At 48.1% G+C, this 16,532-nt stretch overlaps 1 protein-coding gene across 2 annotated transcripts in view; it reads right to left on the bottom strand.

The window, feature by feature from the left end:
• Nucleotides 1-16,532, bottom strand: part of ccdc175 (coiled-coil domain containing 175) — a 191,839-nt gene that overhangs the window by 95,158 nt on the left and 80,149 nt on the right. For both annotated transcript variants that reach the window (XM_038780307.1, XM_038780313.1), the window contains exon 9: nucleotides 12,084-12,194. In XM_038780307.1, the coding sequence (XP_038636235.1) occupies nucleotides 12,084-12,194 (111 nt within the window). The remainder of the gene's footprint in view (nucleotides 1-12,083; nucleotides 12,195-16,532) is intronic.

Raw genomic sequence — 16,532 nt, forward strand, 5'->3', positions numbered from 1 at the left:
TTTATTTCTCACATAAGAGTAAAAAGCCTTGGGGTTTTCCTTGATCCGACCCGCCAAGGACTTCTCATGCCCCCTCCTAGCACTCCTAAGCCCTTTTTTAAAGCTCATTCCTTGCTACCTTGTAACCCTCAAGCGACCCAACTGAACCTTGCTTTCTTATCCTTACATACTCTTCCTTTTTCCTCTTGACAAGACATTCAACCTCTTTTGTGAACCATGGTTCTCTCACAAGGCCATTTCCTCCCTGCCTGACAGGGACATACCTATCAAGGACACGCAGTATTTGTTCCTTGAACAAGCTCCACTTTTCATTTGTGCCTTTCTCTGACAGTTTCTGTTCCCATCTTATGCTTCCTAATTCTTGCCTAATCGCATCATAATTACCCCTCCCCCAATTATAAACCTTGCCCTGCCGTATGGTCCTATCCCTCTCCATTGCAATAGTGAAAGACACCGAACTGTGGTCACTATCTCCAAAGTGCTCTCCCACAAACAAATCTAACACTTGGCCCAGTTCATTACCCAGTACCAAATCCAATGTGACCGCCCCTCTTGTCGGTCAATCCATATATTGTGTCAGAAAACCCTCCTGCACACACTGTACAAAAACTGCCCCATCTGAACTGTTCGACCTATAGAGGTTCCAATCAATATTTGGAAAGATAAAGTCACCCATGACAACTACCTTGAGACCTCCAACCTATCCTAAATCTGTTTTGCAATTTCTTCCTCCACTATTACTATCTCTATTACTATTTGGGGGCCTATAGAAAACTCCGAACAATGCGACCGCTACTTTTCTATTTCTAACTTCGGCCCATATTACCTCAGTAGGCAGATCCCCTTCAAACTGCCTTTCTGCAGCCGTTAAACTATCCTTGATTAACAATGCTACTCCTCCACCTCTTTTACCATCTTCCCTACTTTACTGAAACATCTATACCCCGGAACTTCCAACAACCATTCATGTCCCTGTTCTAACCATGTCTCTGTAATGGCCACAACATCGTAGTCCCAAGTACCAATCCACGCTCCAGGTTCACCTACCTTATTCCGGATGCTCCTTGCATTGAAGTAGACACACTTCAACCCACCTTTCTGTCTGCCGGTACACTCCTGGGACCTTGATACCCTCCTTAGTATCTCACTACTCTCAATACTGGCTTCTGGACTACAGCTCATAAGAACATAAGAACTAGGAGCAGGAGTAGGCCATCTGGCCCCTCGAGCCTGCTCCGCCATTCAATTAGATCATGGCTGATCTTTTGTGGACTCAGCTCCACTTTCCGGCCCGAACACCATAACCCTTAATCCCTTTATTCTTCAAAAACTATCTATCTTTACCTTAAAATCATGTAATGAAGGAGCCTCAACTGCTTCACTGGGCAAGGAATTCCACAGATTCACAACCCTTTGGGTGAAGAAGTTCCTCCTAAACTCAGTCCTAAATCTACTTCCCCTTATTTTGAGGCTATGTCCCCTAGTTCTGCTGTCACCCGCCAGTGGAAACAACCTGCCCGCATCTATCCTATCTATTCCCTTCATAATTTTAAATGTTTCTATAAGATCCCCCCTCATCCTTCTAAATTCCAACGAGTACAGTCCCAGTCTACTCAACCCCCCCTCATAATCCAACCCCTTCAGCTCTGGGATTAACCTAGTGAATCTCCTCTGCACACCCTCCAGCGCCAGTACGTCCTTTCTCAAGTAAGGAGACCAAAACTGAACACAATACTCCAGGTGTGGCCGCACTAACACCTTATACAATTGCAGCATAACCTCCCTAGTCTTAAACTCCATCCCTCTAGCAATGAAGGACAAAATTCCATTTGCCTTCTTAATCACCTGTTGCACTTGTAAACCAACCTTCTGTGACTCATGCACTAGCACACCCAAGTCTCTCTGAACAGCGGCATGCTTTAATATTTTATCGTTTTCCTCGCCCTCTGACAAATTAGTTTCAAATTAAATCTCTTATTTAAGAGTATTGTGGTATCTTCCTCTTGTTTTAATTTTCGTCATCTTTGCTTTGGAGCTCCTACTGACCTAAATTATCTCGATTGCAGTTTCAGTGCAAAAAGATATACTGGCTTTACTAGTCTAATTTAGGATTTATTGGTGCTCATTATCTGTGGCAATCTAATTAGGAGTAAGTGTGCATCAGATATTACACACATCCGGGAGCTCCGTTTGGTAGCATTGGTAATTAAGTGAATATTCATGCAACATGGATGCAGTATTTATTGCCTGATATTCGAAGGGCATAGAACATCTAATATTACATGAATGTTATTTGGTTGAAACAAACAGTAAGTTATTCCCATTCAAATTGGCTTGAGTGACATAAATATGGGCACGACTCGCTTTGCAGTGGTTCAAAGCGTTTGATGGGATGGGGGGCATAACATGAATCAGTGACAAATGTGAAAGTCAGCCATGCATTTTTTTCAATGTAAACTATTTTCAGAGGTGCGTGCCCATGATTTCAGAAATTTAAGGTTACTTGCAAGTATGCTAGCTTAGAACCGTCATTCAGTCCGTAACCTTGCTGTTGCAAAATTCAACGGGCACAAATTTCCAACTAAGGCTTTCCCAAGTGACCATTATCCACATGTAAGCTTTGACAGTGAGGTGGGAGAATGACAACAGAGTGCAATTTTACAATGTCTACATTTGTTTTTTGTATCGTGTGTCACTGGAAAACAACCACTTCTAGTGGACAGAATCAGCGACAGAATCATCAAAGTAAAGTTAGAAATTGGCTTCAAGATGTGAAACATAGTTGTTATGCACCCAGAGTGGGTGTGGACAAGAGGAGAAATAAGAATTTCAGGAACAGATGGACAATACAATTCAAAAAATACCAAGCAGTGACAGGCCAGTGCTGGCAGGTAACCTAACGTGTGGTGAAACATGTGGTGAAAGAAAGAGTGGGATTCAAGGTTATCTATGGTGGACATGATTTCAGAGAAGCAACTGAGGAAGGAGCCAAGATCCTGGAGCTTCCTGTGTCATACTGACTGGTAATACTAAACACCTGGTACCAAAAACGCAGAAACCACCTCATAACCTGTAAAAATAGTAATAGAGAAATACAGCTGGACTACATCATGGCTAGAAAAGACCATGCAAAGGAAGCAAAGACTTGCAAAGTCTTCCCAAGCCAGGCACTAATCATCGAGTGCCGATGCCACAACAGTTTGCAAAGAAAGCAAAACAGCAGTTGACATGAGGTAGACAGAACATCAGTGGAAGCTCAATAATAGGGCAGTGAAGAATGAATTCAGAGAACAGATGGAGCAGAGAGGAAACAATGGCATAGTGGTCAATGGGTTAGTGACATTGATTTATTGGGTACTCCAAATTTATTTTAAAAATTAAAGTTTGTTTTATTAAAGATACCTATTGGACTTCCGGTGGCGGCCATGGAGTGAGCAGTTGCACAATTGGCAAATCAAGGTGGAATTTTTCGGCCCTTTCCCCATCTGAGGGGTGGAGGTTATGGACGGAAAGAGGTATAGGAGTGCCAGGAGAAGGTGCAGATCCACTGGTGTGGCTAGTGGATGGATCCACGGACTAAGAGTCTTTGAGGTGCAGGTTAAGATGGTGGAGAGCAAAGCGCCTGTTCTGCCTGCCCAGTTGTCAATGGAGCAGTTGATGAACTTTTTAAATGATAAGTTCAGCCAGTAGAGAAGAGGCCCTGGAGGACCTGGCCATGATGGTAGAGCTGCTCAAAGCAGGGATTAACCGAGTAGAGCAGAAGCTGGAGTCCCAGGGCCAGGCAATCCAGAAAGTGGAGGAGGCAGTGGGGGAGCACGAGGAACAGCTCGTCTCGTTGGTGGCCGAGGTGGGGGGTGATGCGGGAAACCATAAAGGGCTGAAGGAGGAGGTGGAGGATCTGGAGAACTGCTCTGTGTGGAGTCTGCACGTCCTCCCCGTGTGTGCGTGGGTGTCCTCCGGTTGCTCCGGTTTCCTCCCACAGTCCAAAGATGTGCGGGTTAGGTGGATTGGCCATGCTAAATTGCCTGTAGTATCCTTAAAAGTAAGGTTAAGGGGGGGGGGGGGGGTTGTTGGGTTACGGGTATAGGGTGGATATATGGCGTTGAGTAGGGTGATCATTGCTCGGCACAACATCGAGGGCCGAAGGGCCTGTTCTGTGCTGTACTGTTCTATGTTCTATGCTCCAGAAGGCAAAATTTGAGGATCGGAGGATGCCCAAAGGCATTGAAGGAACAGAGGCTGACACGTATTTTGGAAAAGCTGATGGGAAAGGGGACCTTTGACCGACCTCTGAAAGACAACCAAACACACAGGGCATTGATGAGGAGGCCGCAGGCGGGCGAGCCATCAAGGGTGATGGTGGTGCGGTTGCACCACTTCTTGTACAAAGATAAAATTCTCCGGTGGGCGATACAGACAAGGAAATGCATCTGGGAGCAAAATGAGCTGCAGGTGTACCAAGACCTGGGTGCAGATCTGGTGAAGAGGAGGGCCGGGTTTAATTGGGTCAAGACTGCCCTCTTCAAGAAGGTGGTGACGTTTGAAGTGCTGTAACCGGCTCTGAGTGACTTTCCAGAATCAAAAATACTATTTTGGTCCACCAGAGGAAGCAATAGAGCTTTTGTGGGACACTGGACTGGCAGAGGAAGGAAGACACTGAACTTTTGAGGAGGTGGTTTCATTTTGCATGTTGTTCTTGGGAAGCTTTCTTCCCTTTGAAATGTTTTGTTGGGTTTGGTGGCGGGATGCTGGAGGAGCATCATGGGTGAGTGCAACATTTTCCGTTTCTTTGTTTCTTGAGATGGTGTGGACGAGCGGCGGGGGAGGGGGAAGGAGCGGCATCAGTGGAGCGTAGGAGGTTTTAGGCCTTGAGCAGGGGCTGCCATGCTAACTGGGCTGGCTATTTAATGGGAGTATAGTGGGGGGTGGTCAGGTGATTGGTGCATGGGGAGGAAGATGGGGTTGTTGTTTCGTTTGGGGGAGGAGGGAGGGGGGTGCTGACAAAAGCGTGGTTGGTGTGGCGAAGTCGGAAAAGGAGTGAATACGGTGGATATCTGAGGGTGCGCTAGGAGGGTCATGTGACACAGGACAGGGACTGGCCCAAAAAGGGATATAGTTGATCGGCAGGGGAGGGAGGAGGGGGGACGCGGAGCCCCCCACCTGGCTGGATGGGCCGGTCAAATGGTTATGTGTTTGCACACCTCGGGAGTCTGAAGGCGGATGTGGCTTTTCTATAGAAGACACATTTAATGATTGGGGACCAGACAAGGATGAGAAAGGATGGGTAGGGCAGGTATTTCACTGGGCATGGACATGAAGACGAAAGGGGTGCTGGTGAATAAGCGGGTGGCGTTTCAGGTGGGGAACATTGTGGCAGATTTATGGGGGAGGTTCATGATGGTTAGTGGGAAGCTGGAGGGTATGCTGGTGGCCCTGGTAAATGTTTATGCCCCAAATTGGGATGATGTGGAGTTTATGAGGAGAGTGATGGGGAAGAAGGGGGAGGGAGGGAGGGGTGAGGGAGGATGGAGGGAGGGGAGGGTGGGAAGGAGAGAGGGAGGGAGGGGGACCTTGCTCCCGCATTTGAGGCTGGATGTAGGGCTGTTGGTGGATGAGGAGATGTGCGAGCAGCTGAGGTCCGCCATTCGAGGTACGTGCAGCTGAACAACACGATGGAGGTCATGGCTGCCACACTGCGGGAGGCACTCATGGTGGTGTTTCGGAGGGAATTTATTTTGATTCGCGAATATAGGGAAAAGGCGGAACGGGCAGAGATGGCAAGGCTGGTGGAAGAGATTCTGAGGGTGGACCGGACATATTCGGAGGTCCCAGAGACAGGGTTATTGAGGGAGAGACGGAGGCTTCAGATGGAGCTTGGATTGGTGTTTACAGGGAAGGTGGGAGGGCAGCTGCGGAGGACCAGGGGGTCAATATCTAAGTATGGAGACAAGGCGAGCAGGATGTTGGAATTTTATACAGGTTTGGGTGGACCTGGGGCCGTTGTTGGTGAGGGCATACAATGAGGCGAGGGAGAGGGGGCTATTCCTTCCTACACTGTCACAGGCATCTATCTCCCTGATACTGAAAAAGGATAAGGATCCAGAGATGTGTGGATGGTACTGTCCGATATCGTTGTTGAATGTGGAAACTAAGTTGTTGGTGAAGGTTTTGGCTTCGCGAATTGAGGATTGTGTCCGGGAGGTGATAGGTGAGGACCAAATGGGGTTAGTGAAAGGAAGATAGTTGTCGGCAAATGTGAGGAGAGTACTTAATGTAATTATGGTGCTCCCAGAGGGGCAGGAAGTGGAGGTTGCGATGGCGATGGACATGGAGAAGGCTTTTGAATGATTGGAGTGGGAGTACCTGTGGGAGGTGCTGAGCAGTTTAGATTCGAGCAGGGGTTTGTGGACTGGGTCCAGTTGTTTTATAGGGTGCTGGTGTATGGAGAAATCTTTGAGCTTGGGATATTTCAGACTGCAACGTTGGATGAGGTAGGGGTGTCCGATCTCCCTGTTGCTTTTTGCCTTGGCTCTAGCGCCATTGGCAACAATGCCTAAAGCATTGAGAGACTGGAGAGGGATTGTGCGCGGGGAGGGGACCGATCCCAGGGTTTCGCTGTATGCGGAAAACCTGTTGTTATATATTTCAGAACCAATGGGGGGCATTGGAACCATTATAGGGATTTTGGAGGACTTTGGTCGGTTCTCCGGGTACGCGTTAAAGGGCAGCACAGTAGCACAGTGGTTAGCATAGTTGCTTCACAGCTCCAGGGTCCCAGGTTTAATTCCCAGCTTGGGTCACTGTCTGTGCGGAGTCTGCACGTTCTGCCCGTGTCTGCGTGGGTTTCCTCCGGGTGCTCTGGTTTCCTCCCACAGTCCAAAGATGTGCAGGTTAGGTGGATCGGCCATGTTAAATTGCCCTTACTGTCCAAAAAAACATTAAGTGAGGTTACTGAGTTATGGGTGTGGGCTTAAGTGGGGTGCTAATTCCGTGGGGTGCTAATTCCAAGGGCTGGTGCAGACTCAATGGGCCGAATGGCCTCCCTCTGCACTGTAAATTCTATGAATTGTATGAATTCTATGAGAAAGAGCAAAGTGTTCCCGATTGAGACCAGAGGACAGGAGAGAAGGTTAGGGGAGCTGCCGTTCAAGTTGGTGGGGGCGAGCTTTAGGTACATGGGCATTCAGATGACGTGGGGTTGGGCGCAGCTACGCAAGTTAAATTTGACTCAGATGGTGGATCAGATGAAGGGGGATTATAAGAGTTGGGATGTTCTGCCATTGTTGTTGGCAGGGCAGGTTTAGAGAGTGAAAATGACGGTGCTGCCAAGGTTCCTGTACATATTTTAGAGCCTTCCGATCTTTGTCCCAAAGGCGTTAAGAAAGTTATTGCGCTGATCCCGGGGTTTGTATGGGTGGAGAAGAACCCGCGGCAAAAGACAGGGAGTGTGTGCGCGTGTGGGGGATGGGGGGGGGGGGGGGGGGGGTTGGCATTGCCAGACAAATGAATTACTACTAGGCGACAAACATCGCTATAGTCAGGAAATGGGTAGTGGGGTGAGATCGGTATGGCGGCTTCTTGTGGGGAAAACAAGCTTTGGGACATTACTAATGGCGCTTCTGCCATTTTCATCGGGTACTCCGTCAGCCCAGTGCTGGTGTAGGCGTTGAGGGTATGGGGACAGTGGAGGCAGCATTTGAGACTGGAGAGGGTCTTGGTGTGGGCACTGATCTATGATAATCATAGGTTTGCACCGGGGGGACTGGATGCAAGGTTTTGGGGGTAGCGGCAGGCATGGATTGAGCGATTCGGGGACCTGTTTGTTAGGGGCAGCTTTGTGAAATTAGAGGACCTGGAAGAAGAGTATGAGCTACCCAGGGGGAATGGTTTCATGTACTTGCAGGTCTGGGATTTTATGAGGAAAGAGGTACTGTCCTTTCCCGGGTTGTCGCCCTTGGAGCTGCAAGATAAGGGCAGATTCTCCGGTTGGCGCCGAAATCGCGTTCGGCGGTTGGCTAGAGAATGCCCATTTCTGACCAAATCGGGGGCGGTGCCACTATGGTGGTGCTCTGCACCCTCCAGAGTGGCCGTATTGACGGCCTCAGGACGTTGCCGGTGGCCTGCCCCCCCGATGCCCTGTGCCCGATTGGCTGAGTTCCCGACGGCGTGGGTCTCTGATGGTCTCACCTGTCGGGAACACGGCGTGGCAGCTGTGGCCTCAGTCCAGCGCCACCACAGTTGGGGGAAGGCCGATCCGCGGGCAGGAGGGACTTTATCAGGAGTTGGGGGCACTGTTGGGGGGGTGGGGGGGGGGGGGGGGTGGGCTGTAGCTCACAAGCCGGCCAAAGGGGGGGCACTATTTCGCAGGCTGGATTCGCGAGCGGCCGGTGCCATATTGCACCAGCTGCAGCCGGCCCCCTGGATGCTTATCACATTCGCCGCAGAATTCAGTTTCAAATAAGACATTAATACAAACAGCATTTTCATTCAATGTGGAATGAAACCAATTCAGCTAAAGGTCAGGTAGAGGTTACCACCTGATGGGAGAAACTCGAGCTGGTTCCAAAGACTCATTAATACAAACAAAGGCTGTTCTTTTGACAAACCATAAATTCTTTGACAAATAACTCCCTACACCTATAGATAGTCAAAACATAGGACACGGAATTCTCCAGATAAATAGATACACAACTGTTTCCTTAACTATACCTCTTGACACTGAGAATAACACCCTCACAAAAGTGTCTGTTTTGGTATCTAAAGAACATGATAACACTGAAAAAAAACCTCTATGCGTGCCCTCCTTTGCCAATATATCTTAGGACGCCTGACATTTACAGACCCTATGACCACTAAAAGATGTATTAATGATAATACATCCAATTAACCATTTGGCAATAGGTAATTAACCAACAATAAGTGACAGGATGACAGATGCCATCCTTGACCGGGAAGGGAATTTTCATGTATATAAAGAGGAGACATTTTAGCAGAAAGTTACAACACATTCCTGCTGACCCCCCTTCGGGGTGAGTCAGTTCTGTTCATAAAAGTTTGTCTTGTCAGACAAAACCTCAGGTGTTGTAAGTATGGTTTTGTTTAACTTCTTAGAAATGTATCAAGAAATTGATAGGAGATACTTCAGGATTTACCATATTTCAGATATCTCATTTTACTGAGAAAAATTTGTGTGTTAGCAGATAACATAGGAATGTTAACAATTTTATATTATTAACAGATAACTAAAGACTGTTAATCGATTTATATTTTAACTCTGCAATTCCGTATGTATCTATCGGGAGTATTTTTTATAATATAAATACTTTGATTAAAATTATACTTTGTAGACACACTCTCAAAGTCTAAACTCCTAGACACTCATTTAGGAAGTCTTAAACGACTGAGGACCCACAACGATAGAGGTAAAGATTTAGTTATGAGTGACGTATCTGAACTTTTCCCATAAAAAGTAACTGAGATCCTGTTTAACTGTCTGAGACCCGGAAAAGCATTCTCCCTTTGTGAGATCCTTTCTGAGTCTCAGCAGAGAAACAGATTTCTCTCAGTTGTGGGTTAACCTAGAGCATAAGTTATTAATAAAGTATCATCAGGTCCGGAATAACCTAAATCCTTCACACCCCGTGCCATTTGCGGCCACGGACCAGGCATTTCTCCGGGCCATATCGGCAGCTAGAGCCCAGTGTTCCACACTGCCGGCGTGCTAGCCCCCAGCCAAATGGGGGATCATTGGCCGTTTTGCTCTGAATTTCTGGGTGTAAAAAGCCACCGTTCCCATGCCTGTGTGAGTACATAGCCTCACAATTGGAGAATCCAGCCCAAGGTGTTTCACGAGGGAGGAGATGGGGAGGGGAAGGTGTCTGAGGTCTACAAGGAGCTAATGGATTGGGAGGGGCCCTGGTGGGGGACATTAACTGGAAGTGGGAGGAGGAGCTGGGGGGAGGTAGAGGCTGGGACGTGGGAGGGTGAATGCATTCTCGTCATGTGCGAGGCTCAGTCTTATCAGTTCAAAGGAGTTCACAATGGTGACGGTGAATAGGTTCTTTGAGGGAATTGAGAGCAGGTCTAGGTGGTGTGCAGGGAGGACCGTGAATCATGTCCATATGTTTTGGGCATGTCCGAAGCTGATGTGATTCTGACAGGGGTATGCAAATGTAATGTCCGAGGTGCTAGGAGTGAAGGTGGCTCCGAGCCCAGAGGTAGCCATATCTGGGGTGTCAGAAAACCTGGGAGTCCAGGAGGCAAGAGAGGCCGGTGTTTTGGCCTTTGCTTCTCTGACAGCAAGGCGGATTTTGCTTGGGTGGAGTGATTCGGAACCACTGAAAGCAGGGTATGGGTGAGTGACCTGACAGAAAGAATTCCTGAGACTGATGGGTTCACTCAGAGGTGGAAGCTGCTCATTGACTACTTTAAGGAGTTATGGGGTGGGATTCTCCGACCCCCCCCCCCCACCGGTTGGAGAATTGCCAGGGGGCGGCGTGATTCCCGCCCCCACCGGCTGCCGGATTCTCCGGCGCCGGGGATTTGGCATGGGCGGGAATCGCGCCGGTTGGCGGCCGCTGGCAGGGGCCCCCCCCAGGCGATTCTCAGGCCCATGATGGGCCGAGTGTGCGCCCGTGAGGTCCTGCTGGTGTAAATTATCGCAGGTACTGACCGGCAGGACCTCACTGCACGTGTGGCCTCCGGGGTCCACGGGGGGGGGGGGGGGGGGGGGGGGGGGGGGGGGAGGGATCTGGCCCTGGGAGGTACCCCCATGATGTCCTGAATCACGATTGGGGCCCACCGATCCGCGGACGGGCCTGTGCCGTGGGGGCACTCAATTCTTCCGCAGCGGCTGGTGTAAAAGTCCGCGATGGCCGACACGGAGATGAACCCCCCCTGCGCATGAGCTGGGATGATGCCAGCACATGCTGGCGCTACCGCGCATGCGCCAACTCGCACCGGCCAACAGAGGCCCTTTGGTGCCGGTTGGCGTGGCGCCAAGTTCCTTCCGCGCCGGCCTGCGGGAGGCAAACCAATCTGGCGCCGGCCTAGCCCCTGAAGGTGCGGAGGATTCCGTACCTTTGGGGCGGCCCGACGCTGGAGTGGTTCACGCCACTTCTCGGCGCCGGGATCACCCGCCGCCGGGTAGGGGAGAATCCCATGATGTGGGGATGCTGGTATTGGACTGAGGTGGCACAGTAAGAAGTCTTACAACACCATGTTCAAGTCCAACAGGTTTGATTGGAATCACAAACTTTCGGAGCACAGCTCCTCCAGGACCTGCGGAGGGAGTGGATGCTGGTTATTTATTACGTTGTATAATTTCACTTCTGATTTCAATTGTTTTATTTGTTGTTTGTTTATGCAAATACCTGAATAAAATATTTGAAAATAAATAAAAGATACCTATTGATCAGTGTTATGACCAATAAGTATGCACTAATATTTCCTTACAGTTTTTCAAATTAAAAATAGTTGAGTTCTCGTACTGGATCCTAGTATCAGCAATCCAGCTCTGGCTAGAGTATTTTGAAGAAGTGCGTTGGATTGTTATGTGAAAAAAAATCGATATAACTGAAAGGAAGAATCTACAAGACACGTGGGAGGCCAGCCATCTTATATAGCAATAAAATTAACTTAAGCAACATCAATAAGAGAGGAGCAGTAACTGGATACCAATGAGATGCAGAGATGGATGTGTGGAATAACAGAAGATTTTGGGAGCATTAGAAGAAGCCGCTGAGATGAGATAGAAGAAGAACAAGAACAAGATAAAGGAAGATGATCACTGGGTAGAAACAAGGAGCAAGAACTCCCCCCATTATCCTCTTCCTAATCTAAAGGTCAATTGTAGCATTGGTCTGGTTACCTGAGCATGCAAGTATATTTAAAAAATGGAGATTAAGAAAATACACTTGTGACAAGAGTTAGTTTTGGTGAATTTGCAGTCCCATGAATTTAAACAGAAATTCAACATATATTATTTGTGCAGAACCAAACCTATTTCCAAGTAGTTGTCGTAAATGCAAGATAATTCAATAACATTTTACTCAATGGTTATTTAGTACATTAAATAATCTTACTTGTGCTTTTCCATAACAGCCATTATCTTTTCTTCAAATTCTTGGATTTGCCTTCTCATCTGTGACACCTCTTCTTCATTCAAGGTAAGCATATCTTTTACCGCATTTAATCTGAAATATTGAAAACACTGATTTATAACATTAATTTAGCATACAATTCTGCTGAAATTTGTGTTGAAACCAATGACCTGACAATTAAATAGTTGGCTTTCTCTCACACAAGATTTTCAGGAAGTATAATTAATAATAGCTGGAAGATAATAGTCACAGAAATCCCTCTGGGAGAGGTAATAAAATGTTGCAGAAATTATTTAAGAGGCAATCAAAATAACACAAATGCAATTAAACATAATTCTAAAACTGAAATGTTTAATAAGTTGTTTCTATTTAAACTGCAAGGTGGTTGCAAACCCCACACATACCTTTTCAGGCCATTCCATGCCCTCAATCAGGCCCCCCCCCAATCAAGGAATAAACAAAATACCCCACCTTTTACCCCCCCAACCTTCTGAGAACCCTTTCATACCCACTCCCCCCCCCCCCCACCCCCCACACTCCCCTCATCCCCCTTTCATGGGCACAGCCACCCCTCAGGCCCTGACCTTTGGCAGTGCTACCCGGGTACCCTGGCCAGGGTAGCGGTGCCAAGGTGCCAGCCTGACAGTTCCCGGGTACCGGGGAAGCGCCAGGGAACCACCCGACCATGTCCCTGACCACCCAAGGGCCTCCAATGGCCTGGGGGGCCCTAGGTGCTGTTCCGCCTGGTCCTCGCAAACATTGGCGCCTGACTGGGGTCCTCCTGGGCAGCACCATAATGGCAACTTCTGCAGGGTCCAAGCTATCATCCATCCCGTGTAATATCTGAAAGGAATTGGAGAGGGTGTGAGACAGACAACCAGCGGTGCCTTCCTCCCCGGGGCCCTCTATTCCCCCATTGCTCCCCTCTCGCCCTACACCTCCCCCCCCCCCCCCCCCCCCCCCCCCCAAACAACCCCACATCCTCTGCCACCCAAATGGCCTTGCTCATGCACTTCTGGCCGCAACAAGGACCCCTGCACACGAGACCCCACACCCTGTACCCCAGACACCAAAATATAACATTACTTGGACCGGGTACTGGCCCCCTCTCCAGTGCATACACCCACCCTCTGGGCCACGATATGTCCTCAGTGCTGTGCCCAGCCACTGGGTGATCGGATGTTGGCAGCTGCATCCGTGGTGTTGCCTCTGCAGTGTTCAGGCACAGTGACTAGGCATCACAGTCTGATTGGGATGCTAGACAATAACTCCCACATGCTACATGGCACGCCTACCTACGGCAATCCACTTGGGAGGTGTGAAGTGCTCACTTAACTGCTATTAACTCCCCACTTTCTGGGGAGGCGGTTAGATCACGGGAGATTGTTAGATAGGGGGTTACTCTGGTTAACTGTATGGAGATTGGTCTTCAGTGGTGATTATTGGTTTCTCAGCACGCTTCGGCGGATTTCTGATTTTGCCAATAGGAGCGGGCCGGTTGGATTGCAAACCGATCGATGCCCGGCGCGGTTCTCGTTTTTGGCCTCTCCTGCATTCTATCAGCCTAGTCGCATTCTCACTTCAGTGTAAAGCGGCGATTAAATCACACTTTAATTGTTGGTTAGCCCAGAGAGAAACTACTCAGGACCCGAAAAAGTGACTGTGTGGTTAGATAGCGGTGGAGAACTTGCCGACAGGGCCGGGGAGAAACGTCCAGCCAAATCCTCCTGAAATGCCACTTAGAAACTTTTCTGTTAGATCACACTCCATATGTCAATGGACCATGCTTGCCTCACTGCTGACTTCAAAATTGGAGCTATTATGCCTTTGTTGTTCCACTGCTGACCCATGGGTGAAAGTATAGCTATTGATCCAAAACTGACCCTGGTGAAGGGGAGAACCCCAGATAATATTGAATAAACAAATGGAAGGGAGCTGCATTGGGTTGGCTTTCACACATAGTCCTGTTGCCAGACCATTTTAACAGTGGTGGGACGAGAAGCAAAGTGCCTGCCTGCTGAGCAGAGTTGGACAGTTAATAAAAAAAATTAAGTCCACTCAAGGTGATATTTTTATTTATCCCTTCACAGAATGTGAATGTTGCTGGTGAGGTCATCATTGTTGGTCATCCATAATTGCCCTTGGGATGATGGTGGTGAACTGCCATCTTGAAGCACTGCTGTCCATGTGATGCAGTTACATCCATTCTGCAGTTTGTTAGGAAGGAAGTTCCAAGATTATGACTCGGCAACAGTGAAAGAACTGCGGTACAATTCCAAGTCAAGATGTGTGTTGCTTGAAGGGGAACTTTCAGCTAGTGGTGTTCCCATGAATTTGTTGTCCTTGTCCTTGGTGTCACAGGTTATGGGTTTGAAAGGTTTTTGATGGGTCGCAGCTTCCTTGTAGCTCCTTGGGCAGGGGGTGGGGGGGTTGGGGGGGGGGGGGTGGAGGGACGGCATTGGATGCATTATCCAAGTAGGGATGCATTGCAGAATAGACATCCCTGCAACCATGACACCACAAGTGATGAAGTTATCTCCCTGATCGTCAGGTCCTGCCCAGCATCAGCAGAGAAAATACATTTCTGACTTCCTTGCTGCAAGGACGACCGTCACAGTCTCAGCAGTAGTCACCTTTCCCAGTGCACTGCCAAAGCTGCAGAGTTACCTGCCCTGATGGGGACGGTAGCATGGATCGCCAGCCCACTATCTTTAATTGCAGTGGACAGTGGACACAGCAGTGGTCAATTAACAGGCCGCATCTGGGAAGATCATCACTGCAGTCCCATTGCCTGACTGTGTGGAGTCGGGACCTTCAAATGATCCAGATGTCAGACCTACTCCCTTTCAAGAAAACTTTAGACAATGTGGGATTTTGCGGCACTTCCTGCCGACAGGATCCTCCTGTCCCGCCAAAGGTGGTCCTCCCATCTCCCCATGGTGGGTTCCTGGCCAGCAACACATATGGCCAATTATTTTGGCAGGACCAGAGGTTTCTGCCAGCATCCAGTGGAAAGTTGTCTTGTTGCTCTATAATAATGTTGGTGAACCACAAGCCTTCCCTTATATCGATCAAATGACCACACAACCAGTTAGTTAGTTCAAACATGGTTTATTCACATACACAAGAGTTATCTCAACATGCAAACCAAATATCTACTATGAGTTAAACGACACCTATCAGCTACAATAACCTATACTTAACTTCAGGGCGACTGGCACTGTGCAAATGGATGAGGCCTTTATCTGGATTTCACTTGGCTGGTTTGAAGAAAGTGCCTCTGTCTCTGTTGGGCTCTTCCGTCAGGTAGCGATTGTTGGTCTTGAACTTAGCTGGCTGTTCCTGTTGCAATTGGATTGGCACAGGCCGGATCCAAAAGAGACAGAACACATGGCTGTCTCCTCTTTTATCCCTCTGGGATTTCGCGCTCTTTGGGGCGGTCCTTAACCTTGGACCCAATAGTTCGACAGGGCTCTGATCACGGTCTTCGATTTCGGCTAATAAAGGGACGGGTGCTTTGGTAAATGGGTGAGTCCTTGGTGGTCATTGATCGTGGCAGTTGGGCTTTCTGAGTAAGGGGAGTGGCGCCGATCAGTCTGTGGCTGTACCGGTTGTTTGATTGGAGTTCTATTGTCCTGGGAAATGGGCCATTAAAATGCAAACGAGCGGGTATTCGATTACCTGTTTGGTTACCTGTGTTTCAGATTCACATAAGTTCTGATCTGTCTGAGTCCTGGGTTGGCCATAATTCCCATGGTCCTTTGCAGGTGGCCATCTTAGATGGCTACAGTGTCCACCAATGGGAGGCCTGAAAATTTAGCCTTTAGTTCCCTCATCTAGAATTATTTTCAAATTGGCTATGTCGGATGACATTTGAAGCAAATTATGGTTTTCAACATACGCAACCTCCACTGTCCCTCCCATGCAGCCTTTCATGCCTTCCTTTCATGAAATACTATTCCTTCTGTTGCCATGTGCATGCTGTATTGAAAAACTTGAACTAAGCAAATTCACTTTGCTCGGACCCCTCTTCTCTACCTTCAACTTCAATAATCATGTAAATACACCCAAATATTCATGGGAAAAGCTTTTAATATCCCACTTCCAGAATTACATGGGAGAGAATTTTAACACTCAAAAAGGTTGGACTTCAATCAGGTGGGAAATAAAAATGGTAAAAGTTTTAAACAGTAACCAAACCACCTCAACTTTCAGTTTTAATGGAATGGAAATGAAGATGGGCAGCCAATCCACTGTCCAGAGATGATTTGGTCTTGAAATTTTTAAGGAGTCTCTGTGTCTTAAATTTAACAAGGTTTCTCTTTTCAACTAATGTAGGCAGGTTTTCCTAGCTTTAGGACCTAGCCCTTCTAACTTTCTTTTACCTGCTAGATTTTTATTTGAAAGCCAAGAGGAGCAGGAATGTTTCCT

Source organism: Scyliorhinus canicula, chromosome 2 (assembly GCF_902713615.1).
Source record: "Scyliorhinus canicula chromosome 2, sScyCan1.1, whole genome shotgun sequence".
NCBI lineage: Eukaryota > Metazoa > Chordata > Chondrichthyes > Carcharhiniformes > Scyliorhinidae > Scyliorhinus > Scyliorhinus canicula.